At 34.5% G+C, this 21,443-nt stretch overlaps 2 protein-coding genes across 4 annotated transcripts; one reads left to right on the top strand and one right to left on the bottom strand.

The window, feature by feature from the left end:
- The first annotated feature begins 5,201 nt into the window (after positions 1-5,201).
- Positions 5,202-12,992, top strand: LOC121249096 (protein HEAT INTOLERANT 4). Of its 2 annotated transcripts, none has more exons than XM_041147761.1 (14): positions 5,202-5,646; positions 6,211-6,249; positions 6,334-6,387; positions 6,491-6,554; positions 6,730-6,788; positions 7,897-8,021; positions 8,138-8,197; positions 9,324-9,382; positions 9,688-9,767; positions 9,970-10,008; positions 10,444-10,506; positions 10,608-10,655; positions 10,745-10,873; positions 12,486-12,992. In XM_041147761.1, the coding sequence occupies exons 1-14, from the start codon at positions 5,485-5,487 to the stop codon at positions 12,531-12,533; spliced, it is 1,029 nt and encodes a 342-aa protein (XP_041003695.1). In that variant the 5' UTR covers positions 5,202-5,484; the 3' UTR covers positions 12,534-12,992. The 2 variants fall into 2 exon arrangements, 1 of the variants encoding a protein (XP_041003695.1); XR_005937590.1 differs by lacking the exon at positions 12,486-12,992 and adding an exon at positions 11,022-11,132 and having other exon boundaries at positions 5,244-5,646; positions 10,745-10,990.
- A 450-nt stretch (positions 12,993-13,442) lies between these two features.
- Positions 13,443-20,303, bottom strand: LOC121249095 (protein CPR-5-like). 2 transcript variants are annotated; one of them, XM_041147759.1, is made up of 5 exons: positions 19,787-20,303; positions 16,927-16,983; positions 16,599-16,634; positions 14,851-15,588; positions 13,443-14,347 (listed from the first exon to the last, which is right to left on the bottom strand). In XM_041147759.1, exons 1-5 carry the CDS (start codon positions 20,177-20,179, stop codon positions 13,817-13,819), a joined length of 1,755 nt encoding a protein of 584 aa, XP_041003693.1. In that variant the 5' UTR covers positions 20,180-20,303; the 3' UTR covers positions 13,443-13,816. The 2 variants fall into 2 exon arrangements, with proteins under 2 accessions (XP_041003693.1, XP_041003694.1); XM_041147760.1 differs by having other exon boundaries at positions 14,851-15,585.
- Positions 20,304-21,443: the final 1,140 nt, after the last annotated feature.

The following is a 21,443-nucleotide window of genomic DNA, read 5'->3' as shown; positions in this document are numbered from 1 at the left end:
ATGACTCTTTTCTTTTCAAATACTGCATTGACTAAATTTTAAGGCATTGCATCATTGATGAAGAGATTGTTAGCGTCTTGGAATTTTGTCACTCCCAAGCTTGTGGGGGCCACTTTTCAATGAAGAAAACCGCTGTAAAAATTCTACAGTGTAGATTTTATTGGCCCACTTTGTTTATAGATGCAAACATCTATTGTCGCTCATGTGAAAAGTGTCAAAAGTTAGGAGTTATGTCCCATCGTAATATGATTCCCTTAAACCCAATTTTAGTGATTGAAATTTTTTATTGTTGGAACATTGATTTTATGGGACAATTTCCTCCTTTTGGATATCAATATATCATTGTGACAGTTGATTATATGTCAAATTGGGTAGAGGCAACAGCTTGCAAGAGCAATAATAGGATGGTAATTAAATTTCTCAAAGAGAATGTGTTATCTCGATTTGGTACACCACGCGCTATTATTAGTGACCAAGGTATATATTTTTGCAACCGTTCTTTTGAGGCTTTGATGAAAAAATATAGGGTGGTACATAAGATCTCTACTACCTAACACCCCCAGACAAGTTGACTAGTAAAACTTGCAAATAGGAAAATTAAGCAAATTTTAGAAAAAATGGACAACTTGGATTGTGAAGATTGGTCTTTGAGACTAGTTAATGCGCTTTGGGTCTACTGTATAGCTTTCAAAACTCGTTTAGGCATGTCACCTTATAGGCTTGTTTTTGGAAAGCCTTGCCACTTACTTGTGGAGCTCGAGTATCAAGCATCGAGCTTATTGGGCCATCAAACATTTCAATTTTGACATGGGAGAAGCATGTAAGCTTAGTTAGAGGAGTTGAAAAATTATGCTTATGAGAACTCTAGAATCTATCAGGCTAAAATGAAAGTGTTTCATAGTAAAAATATTTTGAGAAAAACATTTAAGCTCAATGATTGAGTATTCTTATATGATTCTAGAGTCCATAAGTATCCAGGAAAACTTCGGTCTAGATGGACTGACCCTTTTGTAGTAAATAATGTTTTTGCAAATGGGGCGGTAGAAATAGAGGATCTTAAGGATGATCGGATCTTTAAAGTAAATGATCAATGTCTTAAAGTATTAATTGATAGGCAAGTTCCGGAAGTGAAATACATTCCACTTGTGGATCCAGTCTATCAACCTTGACCACACCACGCATCTATATTTTTTTTTATTTGTTTTGTTTGTTTTGTTTTGTTTTTGTTTTCTCTTATTTTCTTTCTTTTCTTTTTTGTTTCCTGTTGTTTTCTTTGTTTTTGTTTGCAGGTTAGTTTCATTTTGTCATTTCAGGTTACCATCTTTTGTGATTAGCGAGCTATCCACGTCACTCATCAGGTGTATTCTACCATTTTTAGCTATTCCCCATTCAATTTTGAGTTTTAAACATTGAGGACAATGTTTCATTTAAGTTAGAGGGTAGTGGTGCAAATTCAGTATTTAAAATGCTTGTTGGAACTCTATGACATATTTTCATGTGTCAAATTTTTTTTTAAAATTTGCATCACACGTGGATCCTTTTCACATGTGTACTCATTCTCATTCATAGCAATCTTCGTGAATTCACCAAACCTACCATAATCATTTTCTTTGCTGAAGCATTCACAGAATTCTTAATGCACTCATCCAAGTTTTGTGGTAACATGGTAGTTTGATACATGCAGCTAAAGAACTGTTTTGCTTAAGTATTCATGTGAGTTTTTGAGAGGATTGAGAGCCTATAAATGCAGTAAATTGTTATGAACGTTCATTGATCTGTTGAACTGAGCACTTCTTTTGAGAATATCATTACATAGTTTGTGGTAAGATGATGGATATATTTGAGATATAACGAAGGTCAACTTAGAATCAACATTTGAGTCTTTCAAACTAACTTTTTCCATCATAGACTCCTAGTAGCCAACTTTGAGCCAATAAACACATGTAACTTTTTCTTTTCATATGCTCACATCATCCATGCCTATCCACATTGGAGTATAGCCTATACACTGATTTTTCTACATTTTTTACTTTCAAGTGTATAGGTGTGGAATTTGCATTTTCTTTCTTTTGTGTTGAATTCTTTGATTAAAAAAAAAAACAAAGGTTGAGTAGAAATGACAAGAATACCAAAGTGGCGTGTATTTGTTTATCAAATTGTTAAAAAAAAAAAAAAGAAGAAGGAACAACATTATTATTCAATGATCTGAAAAGATGGAGAGTACATCAAGTGAGAAGTGTGGTCTATTGAGATATTTAATAAGATTCCCTTTGTATGTACTTGGAAGTTTTTGAATCATTTTCATCTTTTTTTTTTTCATATAACCCTGAATTTAAACCACGTTACAATTTTTTGTGTTGACAGTTTTGATCCTAAGTAAGCTTTTGGAAAGAGTGGTGAAAGTCTCATTTGTTAGTGTTCCTATCATAAGATCAATGTTTGCTTGTTGCTTGTACATAATTACCTAATTCCCCATGAGAGTGTGTGTACACCCATTGTCAATTCTATAAAGAGAATCTTCACACGAAACACTTTTATACCCGTGAGTTATAGAGTTGAACATTTCGCTTGAGATGTTCTTGATGTTGCATGTGTCAGGACTTCTGGTTAAATGGATATAGTTTGGAACACACACACTCTATGGATTGCTATAGGTGGATTGCTTGTGATAGGATTATTGAATTTCTAAAATTGTTTTCATATGTGAATCTGGAAAGTGTGACTTAGTAGCATTTGTGTGTGATTTTCTTTGGTCACTCTAAATACCTTATTATTAGATTAAAATGCTAAAGTATGGGATCATAAATTGTTTGAGAATGAAAAATTCTTATTTTTTATAATGTACTAATTTAATGTTATATAAGAATATAATGAGAGGGTGATAAGCAAGAAGATAGTTGATAGAATTTTATGACTTCGAAAATTTTACACAAATAGCATTAAGCTCCGGTTTGGATTGTAAACTCACATCAATTCATTTTAATTTATCTCATCTCATCTCATTATTATCGCTTTTTTAAAATTTCACATAAAATATAATAAGTAATTCAACTTTTTCAAATCTCAAAACAATAGTGATGAGTGCGTGAAAGTGCACTCTAAATACCTTATTATTGGATTAAAATGTTAAAATATGAATAGAAATAATGAGATATAATTTATATTATTGAATTTAATATCTATTCACACTGGATATATTTGAGTTTAATTTTATAATATTTTAAATCTCAAATATTGCATTATTAGTTGGTGAGAGATAATTTGCAATTGGACTTTACACTCTTTATTTGGATTCGAAGATGAGTTGAGATTAGTTGTGAATAGTAATGAAATGAGTTGTGAATAATAATAAGAATTATACGTTAAAGTTGATGAATAGTAATAAATAGTAATAAGATGAGTTGAGATAGATTGTGAATTCAAACCGAGCTAACATTTTTGAAACTTTACTATTCGGCTTTTACATTTGGTTTTACTTTGCTAGCAGCCGTATATATTAAAGTTGATGAATAATAATAAATAATAATAAGATGAGTTGAGATAGATTGTAAATTTAAACCGAGCCAACATTTTTAAAACTTTACTACTCGACTTTTACATTTGGTTTTACTTTGCTGGCAGCCGTATGGAGTAAAATGCATGGCAACATATATATATATATATATATATATATAGGTGAAAAGAATTGAAGCAGCCGTATATCACTACTTCAAGGGACTTATGCTACCAACTATTCTCTTACGATGTGAAATGAAGGATTAAAAAAATAAAAAAAGAGATGAAGGAATCAACATGCAATACGACACTTCTTCGAATTAAAGGATTGAACACGGGGCCCTTTTGATTTTATAGAAGATAAAACTTACGTTTTGGATATTGAACTGAATTGAATTGAGTTAAGTTCAGATTAATATTATTATTTTGAGATTTAATAAAATTAAATTATTTATTATATTTTATATTAAAATTTAAAAAAATTACAATAAATTGAGAAAGCAAATGAAACCTTCCACTTGGTAAAAAGCTTTAGAAGCTTATGGTAATCTCTTGTACCTGAGACGTACGCTGGACCAAGTGTATTTGGAACGCTTTAGACGTAACGCGACCATGGGATTTTTACACATGAGGAGAACCGAACTAAAAGACGAGGATATGAAATTAATAAAGTCACCGTTTGTTTTATTTTTTTATTGAGATTTTTGTTATTTATTATATTTATAGATAACTAAATTTTCAAATAGAATTAGAGATGAACTTACACATTAGCTAATATTTTTAATTTTTTAATTTATGTATTTGATTTTTAATTATTAAAATTCTTTTGTTTTATCATTCTCAATTCATTGTTGATGTTTTCTTTTTCGAATAATTATATAATTTATTTTGTTTATAGATTCAGTCATACTTTTTTTATTGAATGGATTAGCTCTTTGATTATCTTTGGATCAATTATTTATCTATATTGATTTATTTTTTGCTACAATATCACTTCCTAAGTCTATTATCGTCGTTCGATTTTTTCAATAGTAATAATAATTTGAATATTTTAAAAGTAGTGAATGATTTTTTAAAAGGTTACATTTAGTTTAATCTTGGTTTATAAATTTATACCTTACGATTGAGAATTTTGAGAATTGAGTTCTCAATTGAGTTATTCAATGAATTAAGAATAATTAAAATACCAATTTTGTGTAAGGGATTTCCGCGCTTTACTGTTCTTCAAATTTGAGTACTTTTTCTGTTAGTCACTTTACTTTACTTTAATTTATATTTAAAATTAATTTTTGTTCTCTATTAATCATTTAATAATTTTTTTAATTTCTTTGTTCATTCTGCTATTCTTTTAATTTTTCTCTTTATGGAATTGACACCTTAAAGTTATGCTAGAATTATCGTATTATTTTTTAAACGTAATCAATAATATTAAAAAATAATACTTTATTTTATCATTTATAAACTATCTCAACTTATCTTTAAATCCAAACGGCGGCCTTTGCTGATAAATTTTCACGATATAGTATCTCTCCGAATTGGATGAAAATTGTGAAGTCTTTTTTCATTTACAGTGAAGTCCATTGAAGGAATAGACGACCTATTGATTGTAACCGGGCTCGATTGGGCCCAACGTTCTTAATATGGGCTCCACTGTCCGCAGTTTGTTTTCATTTTAATTATTATTATTTATTATTTATTTTTTCAAAGGTCAGTAAATTTGAATTATTTGGATCCCATCTCAAACCCTATGCACCTCCGCGCCTCTCTCGCTCTTTTCAAAGTCGGACCATCCGCGTTTATTTAACGCCATAAATATATATACACACACACATATATTGCATGTATTTCTTGCTCTGCTTCTAGAGTTCTCTGTCTGGGTCTCATATTTCAAAATCTGGATCCACCGCTTTCAAAGCACTCTCCAAACCTTATATATATCTCTTCTCTCTCTAGATTCTCTCTTTCTGTATCTGTGAACTGCGAATAAAAATGAGGAAAGGAGCAAAGAGGAAGGCGAGCCAGAAGGAAGGAGCAAAGCCCGAGCGTGAGAGCCACCGGGAGGAGTCCAAGAAAACAACTTCTCGAGCTAAGCGGGTCAAGGCCTCCAAGCCTGAATCCGAGCCTGAGTACATCGAGGACAAACGCAACTTGGTATACCACTAATTCCGGGCTATCTCTTTCAAATTTAGCTTATTTTGTGATTTCTTGCCTCCGTATGCTTGGGTTGGTTGGTTGTTGTTTTGGTTTGTGGAAACGAGCTTTTTTCTTTTATTTGGATACGATTATCATTAGCATTGTCTGAGCTCTTCGGATTCTTGAAGCTCCGTAAGTCCGTATGCCGTATTTGCATCGTTCGAATCTGTGAGTGGTTTCACAAAGTTTCTTATCAGCGTTATTGAGATTGAATGTACGAATTCATATTTTCATTATCTCCAAACGGTTGCTGAGAAAATTAGTAAATGGAAGGATGTTGATGTTTTATGCTAATTTTGTTATTGAAGAGTATCTGAATACTTACCCAAGTTAACCTAAGCACTTGCTTCGGGTTTAGTTGAGAGGGTTTTGCAGCTCTATTAAGTTTTCAAGCAATTTATGAGTAAAACTGAATTGAGCTAAATGATTGTTATATTTCTACATTTGTTTTGGTGGGGCGGACGTCTCTGAATCTCATGGGTTTGTGTTTGATTGTGTTTTGTTTGTGTCTGATTTATGCAGGAAGACTTATGGAAGGAAGCATTCCCTGTTGGGACAGAGGTTGGATAAATCTTCTCATTATCTCATCTTAGGTTCTCATTATTGTCACTTTATGGCTTTTATATTATGAAAAAAATGTACCAGTGGGATCAATTGGACTCAGTCTACCAAGTCAACTGGAACTTCTCAAATTTAGAAGTAAGTTAACAACTTATAGTTGCATTAGTTTAAAAGGCTTACTAGAAGTGTTATTCCTTACTATAATGACCTGTTCTTAGATAACTGCTCTAATTGTGATCAGGATGCCTTTGAAGAAGGGGGAAAGCTACATGGGAAGAAAGCTTATCTCTTTGGCTGTACAGAACGTGAGTGTCTTATAGACTTGCATTCCTTATAAATTTACTGAGTGGGCATTTTTAATGGCATGTAGTGTATATCCGATTATATTTCAGCTGCCAAGTTTCTGGACATCATTTATTTCTTATTTCTACTTCCCTTTTCCTTCATGTTGTATTCTCTCATTATTTTATGGTACTGCAGCTCAATTGGTCTCTTTCAAGGGTGAAAGCAAAGTTATCTGCATACCTGTTGTAGTGGCTGTAAGTTATTCAGTACTGCTGCTTTTACATATCAGTTTAAAACTAATATTATATGCAATTTAGGTGATTTAGGTAATGATTAATTGCATGAACAGTTATTTTTGGAAGTTAATTTGTTAGGCTTGCCATTTTGCAGCTGCTTGGGATCATATATTGTTGCAATTTGGCTGGGATTTGTTCTTCTTTTTTTTTTCCTTTTCTTGTTCTTAGGATTAACAGTGGTTTTTGACATGCACTTTTTGCTTGGTTAATGCATGTATACTTAGGTGGATTTAACTTTTCTTGACTTAATTCCCTGTTGATTTTCCTTAAGTTTTCATCTTTTTTAATCTGCATCAAAATTACAACTCGTACCCCCTGTTTTCAGATAATTGAATCTTCTCTAGTATGAATCGTGTGGCAGTGACTTTACTTGAAGCCTTGGGGCACTCCATCTTGGATGCTTAATTTACTAGATTTCACCTCTGTAATTGTGGTGTTTATTTCTCTAGAAGCAGATTTTGTTGCTAATCCTTGTGCATATTAATTTGCAAAATTTTGTAATGGCATATGATAAAAGATTTCTTTTATAAGTAACGCCACATGATAAAAGATTACAAATGTAAAATGTCGATTTGTATGATATGATTTATCTAGGTTTCTAACGTTGATGCTGTTTTTGGGAAGAGTGACTTACAAATAAAATTAACAAAGATGCTGTTTTTGGGAAAGGACTTTAGCTGGGAATCGTCCTCCATATTTAATGTATTATTTGTCTGTTCTATCAGTTGCATGTTATGAATGCATGATACCTAAACTGTGTAATAAAGTGATGATCATTATAAGAAATGATCTCAAATATCCTTGCTATTTCTTAACTGTCACTCGGTTATAACTTTATTCCATGTGTTATCTTACATTGTTTATCTTTTCCTACTACTATTCAGTGCAAGTTTGTGTTTTTCCGAATCGCTGTTCTAATAGCTTCTAATTTCTACTGTGGGCGATAGAAAGTTTTCTTGACATTTGTTAGTGTTGATCTTAGTACATAATTATTCATGTCGCAATATATATTTTCGACTTGTTTCTTTTTAAATGACTTGGTTTCTTGTTTTTGCTTGTTTTGCAGGTTGTATCTCCCTTCCCTCCTTCCGATAAGATTGGGATTAACTCTGTTCAGAGAGAATCTGAGGAAATTATTCCCATGAAACAAATGAAAATGGACTGGGTTCCTTATATTCCTCTTGAGAATAGGTATGGAATATTGTTTATTGCTGGTTATGAACTGATTTTATGGAACATTTCTTTTGGTCATCTACAATTTATCTTTTCAATCTTCTGATATCATTTCTGATTTGATTCTTATACAGAGGCAGCCAAGTTGATAAACTGCACTCTGAAATATTTATATTGAGGTGCACTCAAAGAAGGTAGCATGTCGTTTCATTCCTACTCGCTCGCTCTCTGTATCTATAGACGTGTCTTACATATATTTTCACCTACATTTGAGGAAGGCACTATTTGCATTCTTCACTCTTATATGTTGGATGACCCTTAGATTTGCATGCTAGTAGCTTCCTACAGTGGATATGGTGGGTTGCAACTTTAGATTTATAGTTGTGGAAGGGAAGGGTGAATTTGACTGTGTTTGTAAGGGATTTTTTAGTCGAAAAGTGGAGATTGTGGAAATTGTAGAAAACAACTAATTGATTTGTGGATGTGTGCTAGGGTTAGGGCACTAGAGTGTAAAAATATTTGGATTTTGGATATATGCAAGAGGGTTTGGAATTGAAATTATGGAGTAAAGCTATAAGTAGGGGTACTGTTCTGGGCCTGGAAACTTCAAAGAAACCAAATTTGAACCTTTTGGGGTTTCGGATTGTAATTGATGGTGGGCTTGTTATGGGTTTGAATGTAATTTAAAGGGTGGATTATGACTTGGAAGATCTTTTATACATCTAACTTATTAGCATACTGTTATTAATCACAGTACAAATTCTTCTCAAAGAAAAAATCTTCATAGAAGCAAAATTTATTATATGTTGAATTGAAAGCATTAAATGATTATATATTGAATTTTGTCTATAATTTATTTGCTCTTGGACTTGCAAGTAGAAATTACTGAAACTTTATCTTCAACTGACAAATACTGCACATAAGAACCCACTAACATGACCAAAAATAAGATTCATGGGCTACAAGTACAGTCCATGGCTAAAAGTTTTGGAAATTTTCAAAACATGGTTGATGTCCAGCACTAAAGAATTCCCAGATACGACTAAAGAATGATTTACTAACATATATATGAAAAACTAAAGAACTCATAAATTATGTTATTGGTCCCTATAGTTTGTTAGAGGTTTGAATTTGGACGCTCAACTTGTTTAATCATATTCCCACCTTGAGTCATCTTTGTTACTTGTGATTTGTTCTGCATTATGCACGATTTTTATCCAGAGTAAAGTTTTATTTTTACTAATGGATTTAATATTCATTCTTTTTTTAAAGAAGATAATAACAAATTTCATTATTTTTGCATATGAATTCTCTGTGCAGGGCTGCTTTGAAACACTTGAAGATAGACCGTGTCAAGAAATATGAATACTGTTTACCGTGTTAGTTCTCGAACTGCTTTTGTATAAATTGTTGCATTCTACATTAGCTTTATCACCACTTAGCAAAGGATACAAGACAATGAACACTCTTTTTCCACTTTTTGATATTTATTTGGATGACAAACATAGTTGTAACTGGGTTATAAAAAGTAAAAAGCTGTAAAAATCTCAATTCTTATTTTCAAGTTTACAAAAATGCATAGGCAATCCCTGGATGTTTCTGAAGAAGACTTGTAGACAAACTCTCTCTGTTTTATATGTGTGACTTTTCCAGTGTCTGAGGGTTGCTCTAATTCTTTTGGCAGATTTCTACCAGCCCTTCAAGGAAGACGAGCTGGAGCAAAGCACTGAGGTTCAAATAATTTTTCCGGGAGAACCAAAGCCGGTAGGTTACAGAATGTGATGGCAAAAAGGGAAAAAAAACTTATGCCTGTCATTGTTTCAATATAGATGGATTTGAGTGCATCTAAGTAATCCAAATTTGTGTTTATACACACTTTCTATGATGCTCATTGGAGTTGGAATAAATATGGCAGATGGGCTGCTAAATTATATGTAATTTGATTCTTCTATTTTTGTCCCTGCAGATTTTCTGTGAATTTGATTGGGAGTTAGATGAGCTTGAGGTACAAAATTAATGTTCAGTGTTTTTATTCTATGAAATTCATTTGTGAGGTGGTAGTCATGCGGTCTGCTCAGTTCAATTGATTTGCAATGGTTATTGAGGCCTACCCCTTAATTATTGTGTCTAACTATGCCCTTTGTTTTTAAACAAATAATCAATGTTCAAACCTTCTTAGATTTTTTTTCTTTGAAAATCAAATTTTGACAAAATTTTTGTTTGGTTACATAACTTGCAACTTATTATCACATCATTGGGGTCTAATGTGGAATATGGGGTGGGTTTTCCAAACTCATGGAGGATAAAGTGTCACAATAATTTATTTGGCTATCAAATTTATCCACCTGAAAAAGAGAAGACCCAAAACTTGAAAAGGCTAATAAGAACCAGGATAAAAGAAAAGGCTTATCTTGTACTAAATTGCAGCTATTATATGCAGGAATTCACGGACAAGCTAATCCAGGAAGAGGAGTTGTCTGAAGATCAAAAGGATGCCTTCAAGGTAAAAATAATGAATAAATACGAGAAATTAATAGTTTTTCTATCTGTATAAAGCTGATGTATTACTCCCCCCCACCCCCCTCAATCCACCCACTCTTTCAGGAATTTGTTAAGGAGAAAGTTCGAGAAGCGAAGAAAGCTAATCGAGAGGTAGGTACATGGGCAGATATGGGTTGTACACTCATCACTTTCAAGAGCATAAACTTTCTGAGCAGGTTTGCCATTATCTTCTTTTGTAGGCAAGGGAAGCCCGGAAAAAGGCCGTTGAAGAGATGAGTGCAGAGACTAAAGCAGCATTTGAGAATATGAGGTTTTACAAGTTCTACCCTGTTCAAACACCAGATACACCTGATATATCAAATGTTAAGGTATATCTTTGGAAATCACTGTTTTGTTAATAACTTGGATATGCAAAGTGTTTTATTTTTCATCAGAACCTTTTTTTCCACCTAAAGCATCCATGATTCAACTTGCAAGATCTTCAGTTTTGAGCACTTATAATTTCTTAGATAGAAGTTTGATTTGTATATTCTCGGCTATGAATTTTCATTCTGTATGTTGCATGCTGGCAAAGCATTTGAGGTTGTGATGTCTTTGATGTTAAGTCTGATTGCTTACAACTTGTGGTCAAAATCAGTTTGTGGCTACTTTGACACTGAAGTTTCCAATTGTTAATGGGCTTGAATGTGTCAATCTGAAAAAGTAAGCTGGTTTATGTTTGACTTTAGTTTAGTAAATGTTCTCTGTTTGCTAATTTATTTTATTAATAATTGGTCATTTGAGTTTGTATTAACCCCAAAGGATACTTTTAAGGATTCAACTTTCCATTCTAGGAAAATGTCCCCTCTTAACAGAACATGTGAGCTGCCTCATTTTCTTTACCTTATCAGTTTAGTTTAGTCAAAGCAAAGAGTCCCGACCTTATATTTTTGGGAGTGCGAAAGTTTAATCAGTGCTGATCCTCTGTTGTCTGCCTTGCACTCCAAAGTAGCTATGTAAATAATAATAATAACAATAAAAGACTAAAAGGCCTGCATAATTAAACGATCCTAAACATCTTTATATCATGCATTCACCAAACCCCAGGGGTTGGCTCAAGTGGTAAAGGCCTTGCTCTTGGTGGTATGCTCCCTCATAGATCTAAGGCTCGAATCCTCTTTGAATGCAAACAATCTTTAGGAGCCATTGGACTAGGGAATTTTTTTCCTTCAATTACCTGAGGTGCATTTGCTGGAAACTCCTTACCAAGTACTTGTGCACTCTCGGGATTAGTTGGGGCGCTGGTCTCAGACACCCGGTGCCAATAAAAAAAAATACGCATTCGCCATAAGCGTCCACAATAAAACCCCTAGTGGTAAAGGCCTTGAGCTTGGGGTTATGCTCCTCCCAGGTCTAAGGTTCAAATCTCCTTGGATGCAAACAATCTCTAGGAGCCATTAGACTGGAGGATTTTCTCCTTGAATAAACTGAGGTGCACTTGCAGGAAACTTCTTGCCTAGGGCTTGTGCATCCCCGGAACTAGTTGGGACGTCGTTACTGGACACTTGGTGCCAATAAAAAAAAAAAAAGTGTGCTTTACATGATGCTGATAAGAGGATCTCACCCCACCTCTTTTATCCAAATTAAATGTGAAATTGTTGCTTGTGGCATGCCATGGACTTTGACTTTACCGAGTATTTGTATGGTGTAATCATTTACTCGATTTACAATTCCAAAACCTAACAAAGTAGTCTATCCGGATTCCAATGAACAAGAAGTTTAGTAGCTTGACTCTTTCTACTGGCAGCACTCAGGACCCCTTTCTAATAATTTCTAAGAATAGAGACAAAGCCTAAGAGTAGAATGATGAGTCAGGAGACCAAGGTTTTTGTTATTCGAACTTCCTACTTCTTATTATAGAGTAAGCCATGTTTTTCACAAAGTTTTGGTTGAAAATTTTAACATTACAGTAACGTTCTGTCTGGTGCTTTTGCCTTGCAGGCTCCTTTCATAAACAGGTATTATGGAAAGGCTCACGAGATTCTGTGAATAATCTTGAAGATCACGAAGGCACTACCAGTATGGTTGAGACGTGATTCGAGTATGCCATCATTTTGCCAAAGCAGTTCAGATGCCAAAGAATTTTGTTCATTTCGCTGATATGTGGGAGGCAAGCCCCTGTTGCCTCATCGCATAGTTTCTTGATCAGAGTGTAGTAGGTGTCTCAGGAAAAAGATGTAAACTACTAGTTTTTCAGAATTTTTAGACAAACCGACCAGGTAATCTTCTCAACAAAGGAGGAAATTGTAAGATACAATCTTGAGGCCTTTCAAATTATTTAAATGAATTCTTAAAAGCATCTCCCGAGTTAAAGACTCGAGACCATCGGTGTCTCATGTTGTAGTTTTTCCATTATGTCCCAGTAATTTTTGTTATCATTACAGTTACACTAGTTTTTGTATTATCAAATTCAAATCTTGCAAACACTTCTGAATTTTGAGTTACTTAGGCCTTGTTTGAATTCAAAACTTACTTCAACTCATTCTATCATTACAATTTTTTCAAATGTACACACAAAATATAATAAACAATTTAACTTTTTCAAATTTTCACACAAAATATAATAAACAATTCAACTTTTATTCTACTATTCACAAATCATTTTAACTCATTTTTTAATCCAAATCACTCCTTAATCTATGTGTATCTTTTTTTTTTTTTTTTTTTTTTTTTTTTTTTTAACCAAGAGCAAATCACTATTCCTGTTGGCTGTTTTCATTGAAACAGAACGTTGTATAAATTGCCACGTGATTAGCCTTTATGCTAGCCAAAAGAAAGCTAATTGTGCAGCAGACCATATGTTGGCTGTACAGCATATCTAATCACATTTATGTGTTATAGCGATGCTTTATGAAGTAGTGGCCTACCAGAAAATACGTATTAACATGCACACGAGAATTTCAAGTTAACAATAAATAAATAATGAAGCTCTAATATACAACAGTTCGACACTACAATTCACAAGGACAATAAGAAGCCCCCCCACCCCAACACACCTCACCACACAATGAAAAAAAAAAAAGAAGAAGAAAAAGCTCGGTAAAACTGCTACATGAATGAATAAACCCAGCTGTGCCGACAGGCATCTTCACCAAATACAGGCATCTGTGGGCAGCAGCCTATTTCACTCGGTAGACTAATAAGGGGTTTTTCTCTCTTTCTTTTTTATCAGTACACAGTAGACAAATAAGTTAAGCTGCCCAACGTCCAAAAAGTAACATTGATCCATAATTTGTAAAAGCTCTGATTGGTGATCCGAGCTACAGCTTCGATCACTCATCAGTAAATAGATAATCAGTGACCAGCAGTAAAAAGTGATCTTTCCATTCACCAAGGCTTGCAAAAGGCACAAGACCACAGAATAGTGGCAGAAACAGGAACATGATAGCATAGAACATTACTCTGCGGATCCAGTATGGAAATATTGCCTTGCCTTTTGTCCCTTGAGACACATTGACAGGTCCGTGGAGGACAAGGAACAAAAATGGCGTATAGACATTAGATATGAAATGCAGCACGCATAGAATCTCCCAGTTTAGGAGCCAATGGTATCCACTCCCTCCTAGAGTGTCTACACAAAGCTTGCCTGCAAAACCACAGGCAACTCCTAACAGCAAAAGCATGAAAGTAATTGGCATCATCTGTTTTGCACTTGCTGAACGTTGGAGAAGCAAACAAGCAATTGCGACAATCATTAAGACACCAAACAGCATTCGACTCACAACTTGAACCTGGCACCTAAGAACGTGAAGCCCTGAATTGAAAGATGCCATTGGCTTTGGGATCCACCATGACTTGTACTCCTGAAACAGAGAAAGCATAATGAAATGTTTCCTAAACAAGTAAAATTAATCTTTGTAACAAAAAAAAAAAAAAACTACTATATATGGGTAGTGCACTCTGGCTATGTGAGTACCACCATTTTCAAGAGTTTTGAAAATTGTAAATATCTTCCCAATAACATAAGCAGTAAAAGAAATTTTGAGCAACCAATTGAAAACCTCAAACAAAACAAGCCCAGAAAAAAATTGCGTTAACTCACATTGTTTTGCAAGTATCATTCTATTTTGGATAAATGTGATTTTGGTATACAATCTATTAAATGGAAACTCACATTGTTCTGCATGTATCATTCCATTTTTTGTGAACGTCATTTTAGAATATGATCTGTTTAAAAATTATTGTATAATTTGTCCAGCATGCATACTTCCTATTTTTTTTCCTTATTGATACTAGAACAGCAAATCTATAACAATATGTGAAACTAAAATAAATTAAATTCAAACCACGAAGAAATGGTACTTGCCTCAGGTGAAGTTGTGCAAGATTCAGTAGCTTCAGTAATCCTCCTGTATGAAAATACATAAGCACCATATAACAGAGAAGCTGACATGACAAGCAGACCAGCAACAAGACAGTCTACACACTTTCTGAGCAGCTCAGTGTGTCTCATGTCTTCTAATTGGCTCTTGAATTTTTCTTCTTTAAAGGATGCCTTTGATGCTCCCATTTCCAATTTAGACCTCTCCAGATTATTTGAATCAAAGTTGAGCGCCAGCTGTGTCTCTTTCAACTTCAATCTTCTCATTGTAAGACCAAGCTCCAAACTCTTAAGGTCATTAGAACGGGTTTGCTCTATGACAGATTTCTGAATAGTGCTAACCATGGACTGCCCTATAACAGGACCAGGTGTGTTTGGCAAGACACAGGCCACTTGGTTTGTTTGCCCATGCAGTGTAAGCACCCGATTATTGGAAACAGTTAGCATATTCTCTCTCACCTCTTCGATGGTATTTAATAGATCCTGAGTTGCAAGAGTTTGCAAGACTGCTTCTGACTGAAAATCTTCTCCACCACAATTGCCCGTGCATCCTCCATTGTTGAGACTCATAGGTGAAGCAGAACCTTCGACTTTTATGTTGCAGAAATGGTGTCCTCCCTTTTCTGTGTTCAACTCATTGATCAACCTAAGGGTTCTCAAGGTGCTTCCAAATGACTTTTCAAAATTCCGCATAAAATAATCAAAATTTTCACCAAAGACCTGCTGCCATGTAGGCAATCAAAAGAAGGCATAAAGACACCACTTTAGCGGCTTGTATTTGAGTGATGTTGACATGAACTACAAGAGGAAATATGTCATAGTGAGAATCTTAAGACCCCCAATTTAGCATGGTCAACATTCTATGATCTATGTACACCTTAATACACAGCTTATTGTCTAATATTTTCTTGATATTATTCATTGATCTTCTTTGAATGTTGATTTTTTTTGCGCCCCCCCCCCCCCCCCCCCCCCCCCCCCCCCCCCCCCCCCCCCCCCCCCCCCCCCCCCCCGGGTAACAATGAAAGGGAGGACAAATTGTAACTGAATGAATGCATGTAAATGATTTAAAAGTTTTTCTTGGCCTAATGACAGAGGAGCAATGGTACCATATCTACGGGGGCAAGGCAAGCCACCTTGTATGGTCCGCTTGGAATGGCTCACCTAAGTGCACCCATTTATCAACTAGACGAGGTTCCACCAGTGGTCACAGCACGAAACTGAGATCCTTGTTATCTCTGGCCATTAGACATGTGACATAATTGCATGTTGGCCACTTAAGATGTTGAAAGGAAAATGCTTTTGTGATATCTGTGAAGGTTCTTTGAATGGAACTCTTATTTTGCTGTGTGATATATCTATTTCTTGAGTACTTGACTCAATTTATTGTGTTTTAGACATCCCATGTATTGATGGGGATGGGTCAGCAGGCCAGAACTAGTTATAGAGCAAAAACTAGTTTTAGAGACCTTGACTTAATCATGCTTTAATAAGAATCCTACACATAGTATTTAAGATTTGCTTCCTTCTGTTATGACTATATAAAGGGCATTGTACTAATTTTGGTTTTGTCACATATAATACATTAAGTTTTATGTTCAATAAGAATTACGGCATTTCTTAACACCTGACGTAAAGTAATAGAAGTAACATTCCTAACCCTATGGGGAAGGGGTGCTACAAACTTAACATGTAAAAGCAAGAGCCATGGGTGAGTTAGGAGTTTGGCTTACATTAACTAAAGATTCTCTGACAGCCGAAATGCAGATCTACATGCAAGAGAAATATAATATTAGTCAATATTCTATAATTAAAACCCAAAAAATATAATAAGCATGTTCTAAGAAATATACTAAGGTTAGGAGCCCCAACACTGCAAAAAGAAATATATACACTCGATTGGTACAAGTCCTCTTGAAAGATTCAATGATCAAATCAAATATTTTTGGGTATGCCAAGATGGTAAATGGGAAGCAACATGGTCAGGGATCGCAAAGATCCTTCTGTGGGTAGGCAAAGTTCAATAATCATGTAAATACGATAAGAGGGCTAGAAGAGTACCATTGAAAGATGATCGGCAGACATCCTTCCAACAGCCACGTCTTTCGTTTCCAGAACCTAGAATCAACATGGTCAGCGATCGCATAGATCCCTCTGTGGGTAAGCAAAGTTTAATCATGTTAATCTAATAACAGGGCTATATATCAAGTGAAAAACACAAGTATCTTTTACAGGATCTCACCTAAAATAATACAATGATATGGCATAGTTTGAATGTGGAAATCACATCTTAGCTTGATAAATCATAGACTAATTTGTTCAAAATAAAATCTTTATGGTACCCAGGGAAGATGCTAGATGAATAGTTTAAGCCTTAGCTATTGGCTTTGAAATGATCAAGCACTTGTCTTCAAAGAGTGAAGAAAACACAAGAGATAGGCGTCAAGCCTTAGAGCTACCCGTAAATTCAATCATTGCATGCAAAAGAATAATTAAAAATAGGCCAATAAATATGAAATAGTGTATGCATATGGAGGTTATCATCAAGCATTAATCAATATAGAATTCAATCCTTCACGCCTCTTGGATAGATAAAGAAGTGAAGGATTCTCTTCCGAAGTCATAATATTCAAAAACTTATATCTGATTGGAAAAAAAAAAAAAAAAAAACCAAAATTAGGTGGAGTTGATCAGGAGTAAAGAATAAGAAAGACATTGTAAAGAAGAGAAGGGAGAGTCATCATTGGTGACTCTCTAGCTAAGAATGCTAGTCACATTATTGGATAAGTTCATTATATCATAGAAGAGGACTGCCTCAATGACCACAACATATTCTCAAGTACATTAAAATCCGATGTGCTAGAGATTTTGAGAGAGGCCTTGTGGATATCAGTTGTCCTGTAGACTCTAAGTACAGATGTGCATGGGGTGGGTAGTGTTCTAAGGTAGTTCAACAACCTCACGGGTTGGGATCAGAGAGGAACATAAGGAATGTGAGAGGGAAGTTCTCTAAACATACTAGATTTGAAGTGAGAGATGGTAAATCGATCAAATTCTACCATGATTTGTGAAGTGGTGGTAGGGTCATCAAATAAGCTTCCCAGAAGGTGTATGGTGTGGCTCGTCCTAAGGATGCTTCAATGGCAGACCTGTTAGTGATATCTAGTGAATTCTTTCAGTAGAAGTTTAGCTTTAGCAAAGTGACTCATAACTGGGAGGTTGAGGGATTTACTGCATTTTTTAGTTTGTTGTGCACCAATAATTTGAGAAGAGGATGTGAAGATCTAATGCCCCAGATTAAGTGTAGGAAGGTGGTGAATGGGATCGTACAATGCTTTCGAAGAAGTTCTTGCCCTTTATCATGATTTTAAAGAGCTCCAATTGTAACCTTAACTAGTCTTTTAGAGTATAGGCCTAGATGTAGCATGGGTCTTCATTACGTCGTTACATATGGTATAAGAAATGAAACCAACCAACCCCAAGTGGTGAAGGCCTTGGTCTTGGTGTATCACTCTCTTCAAGGTCTAAGGTTCAACACTTCATGGGTGCAAACAATCCTTTGGGGCCACACCCCCTGGTGAAAAGCCAGCGATTTAACCAATTTCGTATAGGGAAACTTCCGAAGGTGCGGTGCAAGGGACCGAGGTTTACGGTTTACTCTCTAGGGATGGGTTCGAAGGGCTCTGCCTTGGAGAGGTTCCCCAACATAAAAAAAGAAAAAAAAAAAAAAAAAAAAAAAAAAAAAAAAAAAAGAAATGAACCCAACCATAAGTATGGAATTGAGTCATACCACTTACGATGGAGTAGCCTAACGAGAATGTCCAATATTTAATGGGGGAGATTATAACACCTTGAATTAATTATAGGCGGTGAATGCGATTCCATGTCAAACAGGAGAGACAATATCTTTCCCTTTAAAGATTTCAAAGAGCACCGATTGTAACCTTAATTAGTCCTTATAGAGTATAGGTCCATATGTGGCTTGGGCTTTCCTAGGGTTGTTAGAAAAAATAACAACTTTGAGCCCCTTCCAAGATAAAGAAGTTCAAAATTTGTTGTTTCTATAATGTTCTTATTCCTCAAAATACAAAAATCCCTTCCCTTGTAAAAGAATATGTCAAAATAAGGTAACTCCAAGAGCTACATTTTTTTGCTTTGGCACCTAGTTATGATTGAGTGGCACCCTAACGATTTAGTTATTTATTTATTGTTAAGTAGAGTGGCACCGTAACGAATTACCACCACACCAACATCAATCTTCCAAATAAAGAACTATGTTCGCGTTTATGTGCAGGACATGATCAAAGGTGACATGTCCATATAAGTTCTACGATCAATATTTCAGAAACAACCAAACATAGCTAAGTTATAAACCACATAAGCATTAAAGAGAAACAAGCATACATCAAACAAGTTCCATTTCATATCTGCACAAACAGTACAAACTTCCCACCAAGTAGGGCAAGTTCATTCATTATTATTATTCCTGTGACCAAAGTTACCAAGTACAATGTGATTTGAAGTAATGTAGAGCAGATGAAGTCCACACAAAGCACTTAACCTTACACACGATACCAGCATTTTTTGTTTTCAAATGTAATCCAACTCTCTAAGTTCTCTATGAAATTCATAATAAGTATAAACTTCAAGTGCATTTTATCAGTTACCAAAAAAGAACAAAATCACGTCACACTAGTTAAGGATTTGAGAATCCCAAATGAATAAAACTTCATCAGCAAATAAGAACAAGGACAAAGAACCGGAATTACAAACAAACCCAAAATCAAGATCAAAACTTTCTCAATAGCTCTAAAACCATCATCAAAACCCAGAATTTCCCGACCGAAATAAATATCAGAAACCACATTCAGAAATCCAAAAGAAAAAAAAAACAAACAAAGAAAAGGTTAACGTTTCGAACCAGAGAAACGACAGCTGCGACCGACATTCCGAGAGGAAGGGCAATCGAGTGTACATTGCCCTCGATGCGCCGCGGCGCAGCGAGCAGGGCCCTAGGTCTTCGGCGTCTGAGCACCACACGCGTGGGGTGCGAGGAAGAAGAGGGTGAGGAAGAACAAGAAGATGAAGAAGACGGCCACAAATCAGGGCCATCTCTGGATATCCTTCTCTTCTTGGCCTTCTTTCTCGGCTTCTTGGTCTTTTCATCGCTGTTGATGGGCTTTGAGTCATCGTCGGCGGTGGACCCAGTAGATAAAGGATGAGGAAGAGGGTCTTGAACCACCGGATCCGGAACTGAGTCGACAATGGAGGTCGATTGGAGGGCTTGGGAAGGAGGCGAAGCGGTGGCCTCCATGGAAGAAGGGGAGAACAAGGGCTTTGTAATTATTGAGAGGGAGAAGGAAGTAAGAAAGTACAAGTACAACGCATAGATTAGATTCGATAATCTTCGGCGGTCAAACACACTCTCGTTCTTGCGACGACAGAACCATGACGTTGCAGTTTTAAATTCGAATCAAATATTATTTTAATAAAATTTTTAATATTTTAATATTATTTTTATTTAAAAAATTAAAAAAAAATTATTTATTATAATTTAAAAATAATTATAACAATTAAATATGATAAAATGATTCGAAAAGCTGTCTCAACCTTTGAAAACTAGGCAAAACCTTTTAGGTTACCTTTGGATGCTAAATTGAGTTATATTGAGATGATGAAATATTATTATAATATTATTTTTTAATATTATTATTATTTTAAAAATTAAAAAAATTAAATTTTTTATTATATTTTATGTTAAAATTTGAAAAAATTGTAACGATGAGTTGAAAAGAATTAAAGATCTAAACGTACCTCTTTGTAACTACCTTAGCAATGCCACTGTCATGACTCATAAGGTCTGTTTGGAAATTGAGATGGTCTCATCTTCTCATTCTATTTTATCTTATCTTAACTTTCAAATATCACTTAAATACAAATAGATTTCATTTTTAAAGTTTTAATTTTTTATCTAATCAATTTTTTTAAAATTTTTATACAAAAATGATATTTTAATAATATTTTAACTTTATAATTTTTTTTATTCAAATTTTTCTCTCTCATTTTTCAAATTTTCATAAAACATCTTAATTCAAACTATTTTATTACTATTCATATATTTTACATATCATCTCATCTCATATTAACATTCAAATGAGACGTAACTCTAAAAATAGAAGAAATAAACGGAAAAGGGAATAAAACAAAGTTTGTTTAACGGAAAAGGGAATTAAAAAAAAGTTTGTCTAGATATATATGCAAGAAAAACGTTACTCAGTCGCTCCAAATATATCACTCGGTTTGACACTTTGGTGAATTTTTTTTTTTTTTTTACCGAATGATGATAGAAGTGATTGTAAGTGTATTAATATATTTTTTTATTTTTTAAAAATATTTAAATATATTAAAAAAATGTGAATAGAAAAATAAAAAAAAAAATTGTTTTTGCAACTAACGGTAACACCGAGCAGTGCTACTCGGGTGGCAGAGTAGCACTGCTAATATACGCAAACCGTTTATTTCTATATTTTTATGGGAAAATATATAATCAAATATTTATATAAATAATATATTAATCA

The sequence above is a fragment of the Juglans microcarpa x Juglans regia genome, chromosome 2D (genome assembly GCF_004785595.1).
Source record: "Juglans microcarpa x Juglans regia isolate MS1-56 chromosome 2D, Jm3101_v1.0, whole genome shotgun sequence".
In the NCBI taxonomy this organism is placed as follows: domain Eukaryota; kingdom Viridiplantae; phylum Streptophyta; class Magnoliopsida; order Fagales; family Juglandaceae; genus Juglans; species Juglans microcarpa x Juglans regia.
This window is presented reverse-complemented; position numbering and strand designations above follow the sequence as displayed.

Excerpts from the sequence above, each read along its gene's own strand:
- LOC121249096 (XM_041147761.1), top strand. The coding sequence starts at position 5,485 with ATGAGGAAAGGAGCAAAGAGGAAGGCGAGCCAGAAGGAAGGAGCAAAG. Across the intron at positions 5,647-6,210 it reads TCGAGGACAAACGCAACTTG|GAAGACTTATGGAAGGAAGC; the intron begins GTATACCACTAA and ends TGATTTATGCAG. Across the intron at positions 10,656-10,744 it reads CGAAGAAAGCTAATCGAGAG|GCAAGGGAAGCCCGGAAAAA; the intron begins GTAGGTACATGG and ends CTTCTTTTGTAG.
- LOC121249095 (XM_041147759.1), bottom strand. The coding sequence starts at position 20,179 with ATGGAGGCCACCGCTTCGCCTCCTTCCCAAGCCCTCCAATCGACCTCC. Across the intron at positions 16,984-19,786 it reads TCGCAGCTGTCGTTTCTCTG|GTTCTGGAAACGAAAGACGT; the intron begins GTTCGAAACGTT and ends TGTTGATTCTAG. Across the intron at positions 16,635-16,926 it reads CTGCCGATCATCTTTCAATG|ATCTGCATTTCGGCTGTCAG; the intron begins GTACTCTTCTAG and ends TCTTGCATGTAG.